At 46.3% G+C, this 14,722-nt stretch overlaps 1 protein-coding gene across 3 annotated transcripts in view; it reads left to right on the forward strand.

Moving 5' to 3' along the window:
* COL5A1 (collagen type V alpha 1 chain) overlaps nucleotides 1–14,722 on the forward strand; it is a 180,884-nt gene that overhangs the window by 113,822 nt on the left and 52,340 nt on the right. For all 3 annotated transcript variants that reach the window (XM_087752785.1, XM_087752786.1, XM_009476995.2), the window contains 10 exons: nucleotides 160–252; nucleotides 3,186–3,242; nucleotides 3,402–3,455; nucleotides 4,105–4,158; nucleotides 4,983–5,036; nucleotides 7,410–7,463; nucleotides 8,363–8,416; nucleotides 10,434–10,478; nucleotides 13,346–13,399; nucleotides 14,610–14,654. In XM_087752785.1, the coding sequence (XP_087608911.1) occupies nucleotides 160–252; nucleotides 3,186–3,242; nucleotides 3,402–3,455; nucleotides 4,105–4,158; nucleotides 4,983–5,036; nucleotides 7,410–7,463; nucleotides 8,363–8,416; nucleotides 10,434–10,478; nucleotides 13,346–13,399; nucleotides 14,610–14,654 (564 nt within the window). The remainder of the gene's footprint in view (nucleotides 1–159; nucleotides 253–3,185; nucleotides 3,243–3,401; nucleotides 3,456–4,104; nucleotides 4,159–4,982; nucleotides 5,037–7,409; nucleotides 7,464–8,362; nucleotides 8,417–10,433; nucleotides 10,479–13,345; nucleotides 13,400–14,609; nucleotides 14,655–14,722) is intronic.

The following is a 14,722-nucleotide window of genomic DNA, read 5'->3' on the forward strand; positions in this document are numbered from 1 at the left end:
TGGGTGACCTGAGAGCACGATGGTTAATAGGATGGTCTGGAAGGACAGCGATGGGGTTGGGTCAGTCATGCTGAACAGAGTTGTTTAAGAGTCAAGCTAGCATGAGGGTGGAGGGACAAGCAACCCTGTGACCTGCTTTCTACATCTTGTTCCCATCAGTTCCGCTTTAGTGGAGGAGGAGATGCTGGCTCTAAAGGACCTCTCGTTTCAGCCCAGGAGGCCCAAGCCCAAGCCATCCTGCAGCAGGCGAGGGTAAGTGAAGGGTGGCGGGGATGTCTCTTGCAGCAGATGCTTGAGGAAGCAGAGGAAGACCAGAATAAATGTGTTGGAGCAGATGTCTTCATCCTTGCACCATCCATGGTGCTGGCGGTGGCAACAGCTTCTCATCTGAGATGGAATTGCTTGTGTGGGTTGCGGTGATGACACCTGGATGACTTGGCCTTTTACTAATGGCCAGCAATAGGCCAGGACCTAGAAACATGGTTTTAAATTGTCTACAGACCTTGGACCAGGCCTTCTGCTGGTGCTAGTAGGCATAGACCTGTTGGCTTCAGCAGCGTTTGCTGTTTATGCTGATAGTTTTGAGAGTCTATAGGAACAGTTCTGGTATGTGCTGTAGAGGTTTTCTTTCTTTCTTTTGGGTTTTTTTTTGCTTGTTTTTTCCAGTAAATCATAATAATTAAATGTATGTCACAGATGTAAGCTGTTCCCAGCTCCATGAATCTCAACAGGCAGACTGCAATTTTCTTTTTTTTCTTGGATGACCTTATTGATTGATGGTCAAATAATCCCTGGCGGTGTTTATTATGTAGGCTCACTGGTGAAACAAGGTCGGCCGTGCACATTCCCAGTACAACTGTTCCCTGCCTAGATGAGTACCTTAGTGTATAAGGCTTCATACTCATCTGTTTAAAAAAACCCTTAATTTCTAGCCAGTACAGCTTTGAAATTTTTATTCCATGAGTGCTTGTGTGAAGCTACATTTGATCATTGATATTTTAAAAGCAGAGGTGCAAGAGGCACAATTGCAGCAGAAGGGAACATGTAGGGACCCCACGAGTGCCCTCCTGCTGCGTTTGCCTTGATCTTGCCCAGGAGGGACCAAATTCTGGCTGTAAGCAGACCCTTGCAGTAAAGGAGAAAATATAAGATAATTCAGGGAGGCAGTTCGCAAAGGGACACAGCTTTGGGAGCGTTGCTCCTCTCCCTGTCAAATGCAGTCATCCAAGGACAGAGCTTAGGTGTGCTCCTCAGGTCCGAAGCCCACATCTGTCTGCAGCTGGGATGCGTGGCTCGGATGTAGCCAGTCTGTTATTCAGAGCTGTTGGCAGTCGCTTTAGCACAGACTTTGGGCTGGTCTGCTGAAATAGGCTAAAAAGCAATTTATTTCATCCTTGAATGAAATACAGTCCATTGGGGTTTCCACCCAGCTGCGTGGCACATGCCCCTGTTAGGTTTATAATGAGGGTTTTGGCTTGGCTGGGGCTATTCTGGTTTCCATCCAACTCCCCTTTTACAAAGGAGTTTGATTTTATACATATTCAGGTGGAGTACAGGGCCCTGATGCCACCAGCCACTGCATTTTCCTGTCCATTAACCTTGCTCTGAGAACAATATTGGTGGATTATGTTTCTGGTGTTACCTTGTCAGTCTTAATTTTAAGGCTGCCTACAGTTTTTCCATCAGCATTTTATTTTGCTGGGAAATAGGGGTTTTGAGCAGATGAACATTTCATGAGAAGCGTCTGCTTTCTCAGACTCTCTCTGGTTTTGTTCTTTTTTTTCTGCCTCTTGAAAATTGTGACTGTTATGAAAAAACAACGAACCACCCTTCCCTCACTCAAAGTCCCTTCTCTCTGTTTTTTTAATTTTCAGTTTTTGGGAAAAAATTTGAAAAACAAGCAAATCCTGGGTGACTTTTGGGCTGTGGATGTAAAGTTAAATATTTCCATAAAGGAAAAAATCCTTTTCTTGGTTAACTTTAATGTATTGTCAGACAATTTCAGCTGAAAACCCTGACACCAAAGCACAAAGGGAAATAAATGACTTTTTTTTTGGTGGGGAAGTTACAGGAATATGGCAGGAATGGAAAAGGAGTCCTGCAGGGGGGAGGATATCTTCTTTCCTTTTCTGCAGTTTGTTTTTCTCGTTATCATGGTTGTTAATTGCATTGTTAGGTTGATTTATTCCCTTAAAATTTGGCTTTCATTAGACACCGAACATTGTCCCAGCCGGCAGTGTTTCAGAGCATCTCCCTTTTAATGGGGTGTTGTAAAAAGATGCCACATAATCTAGCATTTGTGCAATATTTATGCCATTGCAAGTGCAGCCACGGGTAGATTTTAATTACTGGAGTACACAGATAATTACAACTCTCTTAAAGTGTTGAACTGTCACAAGGGAACAAATTGTCCGAATGATGTTTTAAAGTGTGGACCAGCCCCATCACCCACCATGGAAATTACTGACTTGATGCATCGTTACATGACTCCTTAATTATTGCGCTAAAAGCCCCCTGTTGCAAACAGAATTGTTGTTCAGTTTGCAGGATATTAAATAGTAACCAAAAAAAAGGAAAAAATTCCTCCAATATTGAACTCCTAGGATCACAAAGAAAAAAAATCCACCTAAACTGAACTGAGATCATAAATATGTGAACAACCCCCTATAGCAAAGTTTTGATGTTTCCCTTCAATAATTTATTGCCAAAAGCGTCCATTTTATTGTTGTCTGTATGTGATGATGGAAAAGGGGATCTGACCTGCAGAGGCTGATTCTCACCTGGTTTAGATGCAGGTAACTCCTCGCCCCTCCATCTGCCCTGGGGCTGGGCCGGGGTGTGCCTATACGCATCTATACAGGGGTTCTGTACTTCATGTGTATGGTGCGGGGTGGGTGTATGGGGGGAGGATGCCTACAGGCGGACGAGGTGTAGGTCCGTGTGTCCACATGCAGACCCACGCACCACCCGTGGGCTTTGCCCGTTTCTGGATGCAGAAGGGAGTTGGTGGGGCAGCAGGTTGGATGCTCTTGGGTAAATTCACTGAGGGTACAGACGTTGCTCTGAGGATTTGTGGTTCTTGGGGCGTGGAGAGAACGTGTGGCTGGTGGCGTGATGGTGGCTTTGTCCCATTGCAGCAATGAAGCAGAGACACCAACTGAGCAATGTCTGTCTTTCTGTTGCAGCTGGCGCTGAGAGGACCAGCGGGTCCAATGGGTCTGACGGGGCGGCCGGGCCCCATGGTAAGTGAACGGGCAAGCAAGGATGGAGCAGACCTAGCTGGTGCTGGCTCCGTGGATGCTCTGGGTTACCTGCATGAATGGCTCTTTCTTAACATTGTGTGAATCTTCCTGCTGGCTCTGTTATGGCAAAATGTAATAAATCATGTTCTCTGTCCAAAGGGACCCCCGGGCAGTGGAGGACTAAAGGGAGAAGCTGGAGAAATGGGACCTCAGGTGAGTATGGGCAAACCGGGCAACTGGGAGGGATCTGGGGGAAGTGAAGGCATGGAGAAGCCAGTCCTGCTTTAGAGGCTGTTGTGAAGGAGCGATTCACTAACTCAATGCCAGCTGAAAGTAGGAAGGTGTGGAAACATCCATTTTGCATATAAATGTCCCTTCGAATATCCAAATGCAGACTCAAGGCATAATTTAAGCCAACAGTCTAAAATTCTGCAGGTGCGGTAGTCCTTTCCTGCAAAGACATCCGCGGAGGAGTCCTGTAAATATGAGATAAGTTGGAGTGTGGGGAGTTTGCTAACACCCAGGAAAATGTTCTTCCAATGCCAACATCCTGCGTTAAGGAAAAGTTCCCGTTTTCTAATGGTGGGGGAAGTGATTTGTCTCCACCAAGGGGAGCTGCTCGCAGGGCAAAGGCTTCCTTGTGAATGAACGCGTGCGATTCCTGTCCAGAGATGCTCAGTCCTGAGCCTTGCCCTTGTATTTTGAACCACGGGCTCTGCTTGAGGGGTTCACGTCCCATTTTGTAGCCCTGGTGACCCTCACGGCCCCAGCAGCGCCTCATCTGCGATGCCAGCAGACACTGGGTCCATCTGTTGTGCCTTTGGGTGATGGCTTTTCTTCCTCTCTCCTTGATGTCTTGCAGGGTCCACGAGGCATCCAGGGTCCTCCCGGTCCGGCAGGAAAACCAGGCCGCAGGGTGAGTGTCCTGGGAGCTGTGCTGATGACCGCATTAACTCCAATTTCTGCTAGAAATCCTTTCTACTGCCAAACAATTTCTGAGCACCGAGAGCGTTGCACAAGAGCCAGGCTGGCAGCCAGCCGGTGGCTTGTCCAGGGCCCCTCCGTCCATCTGGGCAGATGCAAATGAGGATGAGAGTTAAAAGCTGGGTGGTGTGGGGAGAACTGCAAGTCCAGGCTTCCCGCTCTTTTGTCGTTCTGCGGTGCTGAGGTTGTAGCTGCATCAACGCTCCGGGCTGGTTTGGACAGTCCCCAAGTCTCAGTAGTATGCAAGGAGGATCCAGTGCCCGGAGGGTTTCTGGAGCTGGTATAAATCCTGCTCACTCCCCAATCCTGATTTTTATTTTACTCCATTCTCTGGCTCATCGTGATTTGGCTTGCTAGAAGAAGAAACAAGAAAGTCTTTTGTGTGACCCACTTCTGACTCTCTTAAAAAAAAAAAAAAAAAAAAATCTCATTTCAATTTGTGGATGCCATCATTAGCATATCTTAAAATGTGCTGGAAGATAATTATTTCAAATTAAAATCAATGACCATGTCCCAGCATCCCATGTAGCGAAGCAGCTTCGCTGCCGTTTGTCTCACACCCCTCATTAGCGCCAGGCTGAGCCCGGGATGCTGCTTCAAAAGCAGACCAGCATTTTTTCCCTCGCCAAGGGAAGCTGCTCCCCAGCTGGCGAGCTTTGACTTAAATAAAACTTCACTCGGCCACAGACCAAAAAGCAGATGTCCCTGCGGTCCTGCCTTACCCTTTGTATATGACTTTGTTTTTCTCTGTTGCAGGGACGAGCTGGCAGCGACGGTGCCCGGGGAATGCCAGGCCAGACAGGACCAAAGGTAGTGCCACGTATTTATGTGCTTTTGGAATCTGTCTGCTTTTTAGCAAGCACGAACTGAGGGACCCTTGGCAGAAGGAGCCCACCTTGCTTGGAGGAGGTTGTTGAAATGGCCCAGCTACTCCTGTGAAGTCATGGGCTCCACGTTTGAGAGAAAGCAGCGGAACACACACCTAGAAGGCAGAATAGCGATCTTTCTCTTCTTTTCCCTTTTAAAAATTTTTTTTATGCAACTGTTTTAAATTGCTGGATCCTCTTAAGAATGAAATATGCTCCCTTGGCTGTGGTTGTAGAACAAATACTTTGGAATCCCAATTATGAAAAACAAACATGAATGAACAGTTGGAAACTTCCTAAAATATAACTACCAAAAAAAATTACCTATTAACTGGGTGAGGAAATGTAGAAGGCATGGTGAGGAATTTTAATGCCCTGTATTTTTATTTGAGACAAAATCCCTTCATTCAGCTGTGATCTGCTGGTATTATCAAGCAAGAAAGAAGCTGTTCCACTGAAATTGAATGCAGAGAAAGTTTGCTCAGGGAATCATGTATTAGAAGGTGTAAGTACTTTATTATGTAGATACTTAAAGCTGGAATAGATGGGGAGTTTTGATACAGAGACAGGAGACTGCAAATCATTTATCCAGTAAAGTGCTTTAATGAGCGTCGACTGCCCTCAAAGGAGTGGATGCCAGGGAAGAAGGAGAAACAGAATAACGAGCAGTGCTGAGAAGGAGAAGATTTGCTGTGAGCAGAGACAGAGCGATGCTCTAGGACCTGCCAGAAGGAAAGAGCTGTTTTACCCCGGGTGCACCTCGATCTGTCCTCCGATCTGCTCAGGTGTAATCGACTTTCCTTTCCTTGCTGATAGGTAAAGGATTTGTGGAAGGGAGGAGGTGGTACTGCTGGTACAAAGGGGCTTCACCTCTTTGCAGAGAAAAAGGGACTTTTCTATCTACTGGATGGTGCTCACTGCCTTCTGCCCTGGGTGTTAGGAGCTGGTGTCACCCACGATTTGCAAACGCCCCTGTGTCTTCTCTCTTTTCTAAAGAGTTGAGGCTTTTGGGAAAAGGCTGTCTCTGTGCATTCCTGTCCCCATTTTCCCCCAGAACACAGGAGACTGGAACAGGGCACAAGGTTGGAGAGAAACCCTGTTGCAGCTTGCCGTGGTTCACTATGAGCTCTCTCTACATACCGACCCAGAGGAGCTGCATGGGCACGGGTGAAAGCCCTGGGAAGGCAGGCTCCTGCTGCCCGCCTGCTCTAGGACTAATGGGGTTTGCTTTTTCGTCCTCACACTTGAATTTCTCAATGTTGCCTGTTTTCTTTGGGAGCATCCATGGGCCTGGGCAGGGGACACGAGGAGCCCACTTAAGGGATGTTCAGATGGTCATTTGCAGGCAGATGCTGGAAAGCGCTGCCTGTGCTCTGCCAGCGCGAGGTTGCATGACTTTCTCAACACGGTGCCAAGCACAAATTAACACACCCGGCCTTTTAGCAGAGCTCATTATTTTGTGCTTGGCATTGTGCTCCCCAGAAGGATGCCCAGAGCTGCATTTACAGCAGTAGGCAGTGGCAGGAGCTACCGGAGATGTGCAAGAAGAGAGGTATGCTGGGAGCTATCCTTGCCTTGGTTTGCCTTCCCAGTATCAGTAGTTTGGGGCTATATATCCCCTATACATCCCTGGTTTCACAGCTGGCTTTGTGCCTGCTCAGGCTGGGGTCAGGCAGAGCAGTCTGCTCTTTGCAGGGTAGCGTGGAGATGCCCCTTTTGCAATACCCTTAAGCATCCATGTGAAGTCACCAAATTTACCAGCCGATGACATTCCTTTTTAGGTCAAAACAGATCTGTCTTCTGACCTTGACTTCATTAAGACAGTTTCCAGAATTAATTTGTATATATGTTTCCTTGGAGTGTCCAGGAGGGTTGAAAGGATGTATGGGATGATTGCAGTGAAGCTCAGGGTGGTGTTTGGGGACCCATTGGCAGGTGTGGGAATACTGGTGTCCAGTTTGCTCACCAGTGGATTGTCATTTGTAATTCCATGGGATTACAAATAAATAAATGGACTAGAAGAACCTGTCCAGAAGGTGCTTTAGGTCATGAAGTCATCATCCAGAGAAGCTCTGAAATCCACATGGAAAAACACTTAAAACTGTAGGTGCTGGGGGAAGAGAGAGGAGGTAAAATGACTTTTAGCTTTTTTCTTTTTTTTTTAATCTATAACTTTGAAATCATCATTGGTCTGATGGGAGGTGAAGGCTGAATGTCTGAGGGAGAAAATCAATCACTCCTTGACACAGAAAGGAAACAAATTGGAAAGATATTCAACAGCAGGTGGAAATGTGTACTAAACTGGTTTTTCTTTTAGGGTGACCGAGGGTTTGATGGCTTGGCTGGCTTGCCTGGTGAGAAGGGAAATAGAGTAAGTTATCTTCTACTTGCCTTCTGGCCATGGTCTGTAATGAAACCTTGGCAGGAGGAGGTGGCTGGGAGGAGGGCAACTGTCGCTGGGGATGAGCCACAATGGTGCAATTAGGAGAGGATGAGGGTGTCCCATGAGAGCATGTGGGATGTCACAACGTCCCTCCCAGGCACAGCATTCGCATCCCAGGAAGCTGCAAGGTCCTGCTGGGACTGCTTGAAATTGGAAAGGGGAGAAAAAAATTACCTTAATAAAATGCAGACTAAAAAACCAAAGCAAGAAGCAAAACCTGCTTTTAGACAGCGCAGTTGTGGATGGAAGTTGCCAAAAATTATAATGGGATTCTTCTCTTTGCTTTGCAATTAAACAATGGGAAAAAAAATGCAAGAAGCCGGTTATTTTGGCAGGCTGTTCGTGCCTCCCCTCCCTAGAGAGTGCAGCCATTGCTTTATACAGCAAGGGAATGTTTGAACAGCGGAGATTGCATCGTGATTACAAGCTACACAGGAAAGGGAAGGCCATGCCTGAGAGAGATGCTTAATCAGCCAGAAATGGAATAGCATGCCTTGGGTAAAGCAGTAACTGTGTGCAGAGCCCGAGTCCCTCTCCTGAAGGAGTTACGGTGCCTGCTTGGTTCCTAGACCCTGCTGAAGCGTCACCAGTAAATCCCGTGAGCTCTAGCCCCTGGAGGACATTAGGCTGTCAGTGCTGGAGCCCACGCGTGGCCCTGAGCGGGTAGGGGAGGGCTGCTGCTTCAGAGAGCACAGGGAGATGGGAACCATGCATGTGGTGCAGACAGAGAAGTCAAGCCTCTTGCTTGGTTTTGCAACGTTACCCAATGTTTTCTCGTCCCAGAGTGTCTCTACCTTCTCTGAAGCTTTTCTGTTGTTTCTTTATAGGGTGAGCCAGGCCCCCATGGACCCCCAGGGGCACCCGGAGAGGATGGGGAGAGGGTAAGTCTATCTCTGGATTCAGCAGTCTTTTGAATTCATAACTAACTCCTGTAAACAAGAAGCAGATGCAATATCAGCCAGAGACGTGGCAAGAGCAGCCAGCACCGGCATGTCGAATGCTGCCGGTCAGCAGCGGCAGCACCCCGTCCTCATGTCCTGGGGGTGCTGCGGGTGGCCATGGTGAGAGGGAAGCAGAGCAGGGGGATGGGAATAAAAGCGAAAAGAAGAATTTGTTTTTAAACACCTGGTCAGCAAACTCAGTTTTTATTAAAAGGAAAAAATAACACAAGAAAAATGTTCATCCTCTGGGTGTGCAAACTATCACTTCTGATTTTCTAAGATCCAGCAAATTGCAGCAAGACTTGGGAAAAGAAATTCCAGACAGATGTAGGAATCGGAGATTAAATTGTTCACTTCTTCCACACTGTTTAGTCAATAGTCAAAGGCCTTTAGCAAAGCTCAAACTAAGTGATTACTGGTTTAGAAGGGCTGGTTTAAGAGGAGAGATTGAAAATGCTGAATCTGTGGCTGTGAGGAGCATGTGGTTTTATCGGAGGAGCAAGTATGGATTTCCCAGGCTCTAATCCCCTTCTGCGATGTTTTCTTTCCACCTATGGCTATTTGTTTCCTCTGTAAAGCACAGATAATAACACCTTCCTCACTGTGAGGTTGTGAGGATTAATTAGTTGCAGCTGTAAAGTGCTTTGAAGTTGAAAAGACCAAACCTGTGTCTTGCGGGAGAAGAACGAGTGTCTGGAGAACTTTAATCCTAAAGAGAAAAACCATTCGAGGTGTGCGAGGAGAGAAGCTCAGAGTGCGTAACTGGGAAGAGCATGAATTTTATCAGCAGGAGGGTTTACAAGGGCTGGCTGCTGGGATTGATTTCCTAAGAGGGAGCCTCAGGTTTTGAGTGATTTAAAAGCAACTCAGAGGAAGCACCATCTAATACTCCTGGGGGATCGGTGGGGCATCAGCAGGAGGTAGGAGTGGAGGGGTGAGCCATTACCCCTTTGCTGCCTCTGGTTTATCTGAGAAGCCTGTGGGCTAATTTGGCTAAATCACATTCCCAGGGCGGTGCTCCCATGCTGGCTTCCTATTCAGTTTAGTACTAAATCTTGCAGTTATTGACTTGCTATGCCCTGATTTGTTTTTACAATATCTTGTCTATTAGCAAAATCCATCTTTATAAACATCGATGTGAATTATGAAGTATCCTTACAGCATGTCTGACTGTGCTGGTTTTGGTTGGGGTAGAGCGAGTTTTCTTCATGGTAGCTAGTATGGGGTTATGGTTTGGATTTGTGCTAGAAACAGTGTTGATAACACAGGGATGTTTCAGTTATTGCTGAGCAGTGCTGACACAGAGTCCAGGCCTTTTCTGCCTCTCACCCCGCCACCAGCGAGCAGGCTGGGGGGCACATGGAGCTGGGAGGGGACACGGCCGGGACAGCTGCCCCCAGCTGCCCAAAGGGACATCCCACACTGTATGGCGTCATGCTCAGCAATAAAACTGGGGGGAAGGTTGGCTGGGGGGCCGCTGCTCAGGGACTGGCCGGGCATCAGTCGGTTGGTGGTGAGCAATTGTTTTCACTTGCATCATTTGTCTTTCTCGGGGTTTATTTCTCTCTCTTTGTTGTTTTCCTTTTCATTACATCATCATCGTCATTATTATTATAATATTTCAATTATTAAACTGTTCTTATCTCAACCCATGAGTTTTCTCACTTTTACCCTACCAATTCTCTTCTCCCATCCTGCTGGGGGGAAGTGAGGGAGCGGCTCTGTGGTGCTTCGTTGCCGGCTGGGGTTAAACCTCAGTAAATTCTGCACACGCAGTATTAGTCTCCAGGCTTACGAGGTCTTCCTTATGCATGGCTACCCTTTTATTACTCCAGGGAAGCTGGTTTTCTGTGTGATTATTATTTAACAAGAATGAAACACCTGTGATGTGACTGAAATATAACTGGTTTGTTCTGTCTCTTTTGCTGCTTCTCTCTGCGGCTTTGCTGCTGAGCAGGGAGACGATGGAGAAGTTGGACCCAGAGGTCTGCCTGGAGAACCCGTGAGTATCTCCTCCTTTGGCTTGATGTACAGCAGCACTGCTTTGGTCAAGGTCTTGATATGATAACTGTGTTTTTAGAGGTCCGGTGGGGCAGCTCTTCTGGTGCTAAGCAAGACCCCTGAGGTCCTCCAGGGACTGAGCTTCCCTTGCTTTGAAGATCCATGTGAATGGTTTAGAGAGTTATCTTTGCTGTAACAACTCTATTTTCCTTTTTTTTACTAAGATGGCTACCAAAAAGAGAAGATGCTTTCTGTTTGTTTTTTTTTTGTTTGTTTGTTTGACAGGTTTTCTGTGTTTTGTTTTTTTGTTTGGCTTTTTTTTATTTTTAAATGAGCAAATTTCTCATTGACTTTCTTTGCTCACTGGCTAGTCTTTGAAAAAAATGTAATTGTAAATTTAGCTTAGCTTAGATTGGTCTCATACCTTTCCCACATGTGTCCTTCCTGATGTGTTATTTAGGATTCAGGTAAGTAGGCTGGGGTAGAAATTATGCATGGTAAACATATGTGAAATACAGTTTTCGTGAGTGTTCATAGCAAACTCCAGCGAGGAATGGTTTTGTCTGCTGTTGCATGGTAATGGCAGCAATTAGCTGTGCAGCTCCCTTGCCTGCACGCTTGGTTTTGTGCAGTGCGAGTAATCCCTTTTCAATCTCAGGATGAAATCCTGGCAGGGTTGAGCTCAAGGGGACTTTTAGCCCTGTCTTCAGCGGGGTCAATATTCTTTTCACAGTGCACAAAACTTAATAAATCGGCAGGGTTTGTCAGTTTGGGCCTCCACAGGCTGCTAACACTGGAGCAGCTCAACCAGGGCTAGCGAAGGAGGGAGTTCCCAGTATCAATAAGGTTAAAAGGAGATGCTAGCGTTGTTGGACAAAAATCTCTTGACTAACCCAAAGAAATGCTTTCGGGGAGTATCCCACTGAAAAGAAGCAGTTGGATTGTCAGTTTGAGACTGACAGCATTTTTTCCCCCCGGTACTGAGTATTTTTTACTTCACTGGCAATGGTGAACTCTGTTTCTGGCTGTAGATTTTTGTGTGCCGTACAGTTGCTGGCTGCTTATTTCATCCCCAATGCATTTCCTTTGCTATGAAAAGAACATTAACTATCTGTCATTTGCCATCGGCTTTGCTTTCAAAATGTCTTATTTTGTTGTTCTAAGGCCCAGTGTGGTGGCCCGAGAGTAATTGATGAGACCTGTTGGACACCCTTCATGTGAGAAAGGGAAGGGTTGGCATTTACAGACTCACTGGAAGTAAATTATAGATGAGATGTCTGATTAACTTCTGGGGAAGATTAATCAACTCAGCTATCTCCTTAGCACATGTCTAAGCAATAACTTATAGTTATTAACTTCTTAAAAGTGTTTATGTGCTCAGGTAACACTGTAACAAAAGAGGAATGTAAACGATGATAATGCATGCAGGGATGTTTATTTTTATTTCAGCAACACAAATAAATATATCTGCCATGGCCAGAGTAAACGTTTAAATTGCATTACAGGAAACTTTTTGTCATAAATATATACACCCTAAATCTGCATGTTTGCTTCTTTCTCTGCCCTGAGCCAAAAGAGAGTCTTACCAAATTTAATGGTAATCGAAACTAGTGGTGGGGATTCCAAAATTTCTTCGTCTTCATCCTGCTCCATTTCCTTCCATTTCCCATTGCCAGTTGATACCAGCAGAGTTTCTGCTCTGTTGGGGCTCAGTGTGCAAAGCTTTAGCCCGTGAAGGTCTCCGGCGGCTGGGACAGACCGCCCAGTTGATGCATCCAGTTTGTGCTGCAAACTGCATTTTTTTGCAGGATCAAAATCCTCGTACCCTCCAAGATCATTCACTTCCTTAATGTCTCCTATTTTATCCTGTAACATTTCATTTTAATTCCTCTGTCCTCTCTGCATCATAAAAGGGGACATACAATATTTGGGCAGACAGATAAAACTGCCTGCCGATCAAGAACCATTTTCCTCTGTGAGAGTGAACGAGCCCCATCCTTGTAAATACCCAGAGTCCCCTGTGGTCCCTAATTTAAGAAAGTGCCTGCATTTAACAGGTGAGCTTTCAGATCTGCAGCTGAATGCCCACAAAACCCATCCCTTTCCTTTCACTACAAACCCACCTGAAGGCTCAAGGTAGAGGAGGTGCCAGGGTGTGATTTGCAAAGCTTCCCATTGAATGAATACAATTCTCCTGGCATGGCTCTGCCTATCAACGTGGTGCTCCAGTCCTACCAGTTTCCCTGAATATGATGCAAGGTTAAATCTGGTGAGAAAGCTAGAAATGGAAAGAAAACACCATGATACCAGGAGTCCTGACTGATTAAGGTTTAAGAACCAAAAGTCTTTGAAAATGTACATTTATGCTGCAGGCTGAAAACGTTTTCCAGCCTTGCTGAGTTGTATAGATTGTCAATGATAAAAATTAACTCTGGAGCGATTCTGAAATGCTAACCCTAATGATCTGTTAGCAGCATCAGGTCATTCTTCATAATACTCCCCAGCTAGAATGACTTGGCTGCAAAGTGTTTTGCATCAGTGTGCATTACAGGGTAATCCAGGAATATGATTAAATTAATTAAAAAAAAGTTGGTTTAAGTGGGCCTTCTTCCAATCCAAAGAATAAATGCCTGTGCCTATATTATTTATCTTTATAACTCAAGGATGTGTGCACACAGGATTGCTCTTACTGGTTTGTAAACCAAGAAAGCTGCTGTTACTGCCAAACCAGCAAGGTCATTGCCGCGCCAGCCCCGACGCATCCCTGGGCAGAGCGATGCTCAGCCATGCACGAGCTCACCCCGATCCATGCTCGTGGCAGCGTGGGGGAGGACTGGAAACACTAACCCCGTTTGTTTCCCCCAACAGGGACCCCGAGGACTGCTGGGACCGAAGGGGCCGCCGGGACCCCCAGGGCCACCGGTGAGTTCCCAGGGCTGCTGCCCTCAGGCAGTCAGCTGAGCTTTCTGGGCAAAATACCCTGTCCCCATTAGTCATTCAAGCAGATAATACAGCTGTATAATTTTATACATCTGTGCAATGAAAAGAAGTGGTATTAAAAAAAAGTTATGGCTCAAAGTCCATATTCTCCCCCATTTTCAGTGGTGTCACGTCCATTTACGGCAGCTCAAGATTTGGCCCACCTGAGTAAATATTAATGCCTTGCTCAGGCTGAAAGGGAAGAATGAGAGTTATTAACACAGTGGCTTTGCTATTAACTTTTGCCTGAGGGCTGGTGAGACTTTAAAGCAGTTTGTTCATATTTCGGGTGAAAGCCAAGGAAAGAATGTGCCATTTTTTATTCGGGAGACAGTCACCTTATCTGTCGTGTGCTGCTGGAAGTGCTGATGCAGGGGCTCTCTCTGTAAATCACTGCAGCTTGCTGAAGTCCCAGAACTTAAAAACCGAAACCCAGGCTGCTGCTAGAGCTAAAGGGGTCAGCATTTAATGGTGAGCGTTGTGAAACCCTTAGCCCCTCCTGGGACACGAAGACATCTTCACTCTGAGCTCCTAGTCCTGCTGAAATTTAATGAGGCTTCGGGATCTGCTCCAAAGCTGTCTCATATTGCACGAGCGTGCCATTACACCCAGATAAGTTGCCCCACCAGAGCAAAACGATGGCAGGGGAACCCCGACCAGGGCATCTCCAGTTGACCATGTACCATGTTACCCCCTTAATGAAGATGCTCAGGGAGTGTTTGATCCCGGTTGCCTTTTGTTTTGGCAGGAGACAGCACGGCCCCGTTGCCTTTGCCCGCTGCCGTGTTGAAGGATGCATTTGCATCCCGAGCGAGGTTTTTTGTCCGGTTGTTCATTTTCATTCGCTACTCCATGCCTGCTCGCCGTCAGAGGTGATCGGCTGTGGTACTTAGCCAGGATTTGCTCAACCTAATGCCGATTCTGCCTTGCAGGCAGGTTAAACCAGTGGGGAAAACACTGAAATGACTTTTAAAAGTGTAAACTGGACTCATGGAATTGACCGCTCTACCAAACACCTTTAGAAAATTGTTCCCTTTCCATGTGGTCTAAAGGGCCTCCCGATGTTTTTGTTATTTTTGTGGCAGTTTCTCTGCTTCTGTGGTGCAAAATGACAAGGTATTTTCTTAGTGCTGTTTTTTAAATCCTTTCTCAGGGTGTGGCTGGTATGGATGGACAAACAGGTCCCAAGGGGAATGTGGTAAGTTTTTACTGCAAATTTCACGGGCGGTTCAGATATTATATAGAGAGAAATGTAAAATGTACTCT

The sequence above is a fragment of the Nipponia nippon genome, unplaced genomic scaffold (assembly GCF_047370975.1).
Source record: "Nipponia nippon isolate SJK-2023a ecotype South Korea unplaced genomic scaffold, ASM4737097v1 scaffold_16, whole genome shotgun sequence".
Lineage (NCBI taxonomy): Eukaryota > Metazoa > Chordata > Aves > Pelecaniformes > Threskiornithidae > Nipponia > Nipponia nippon.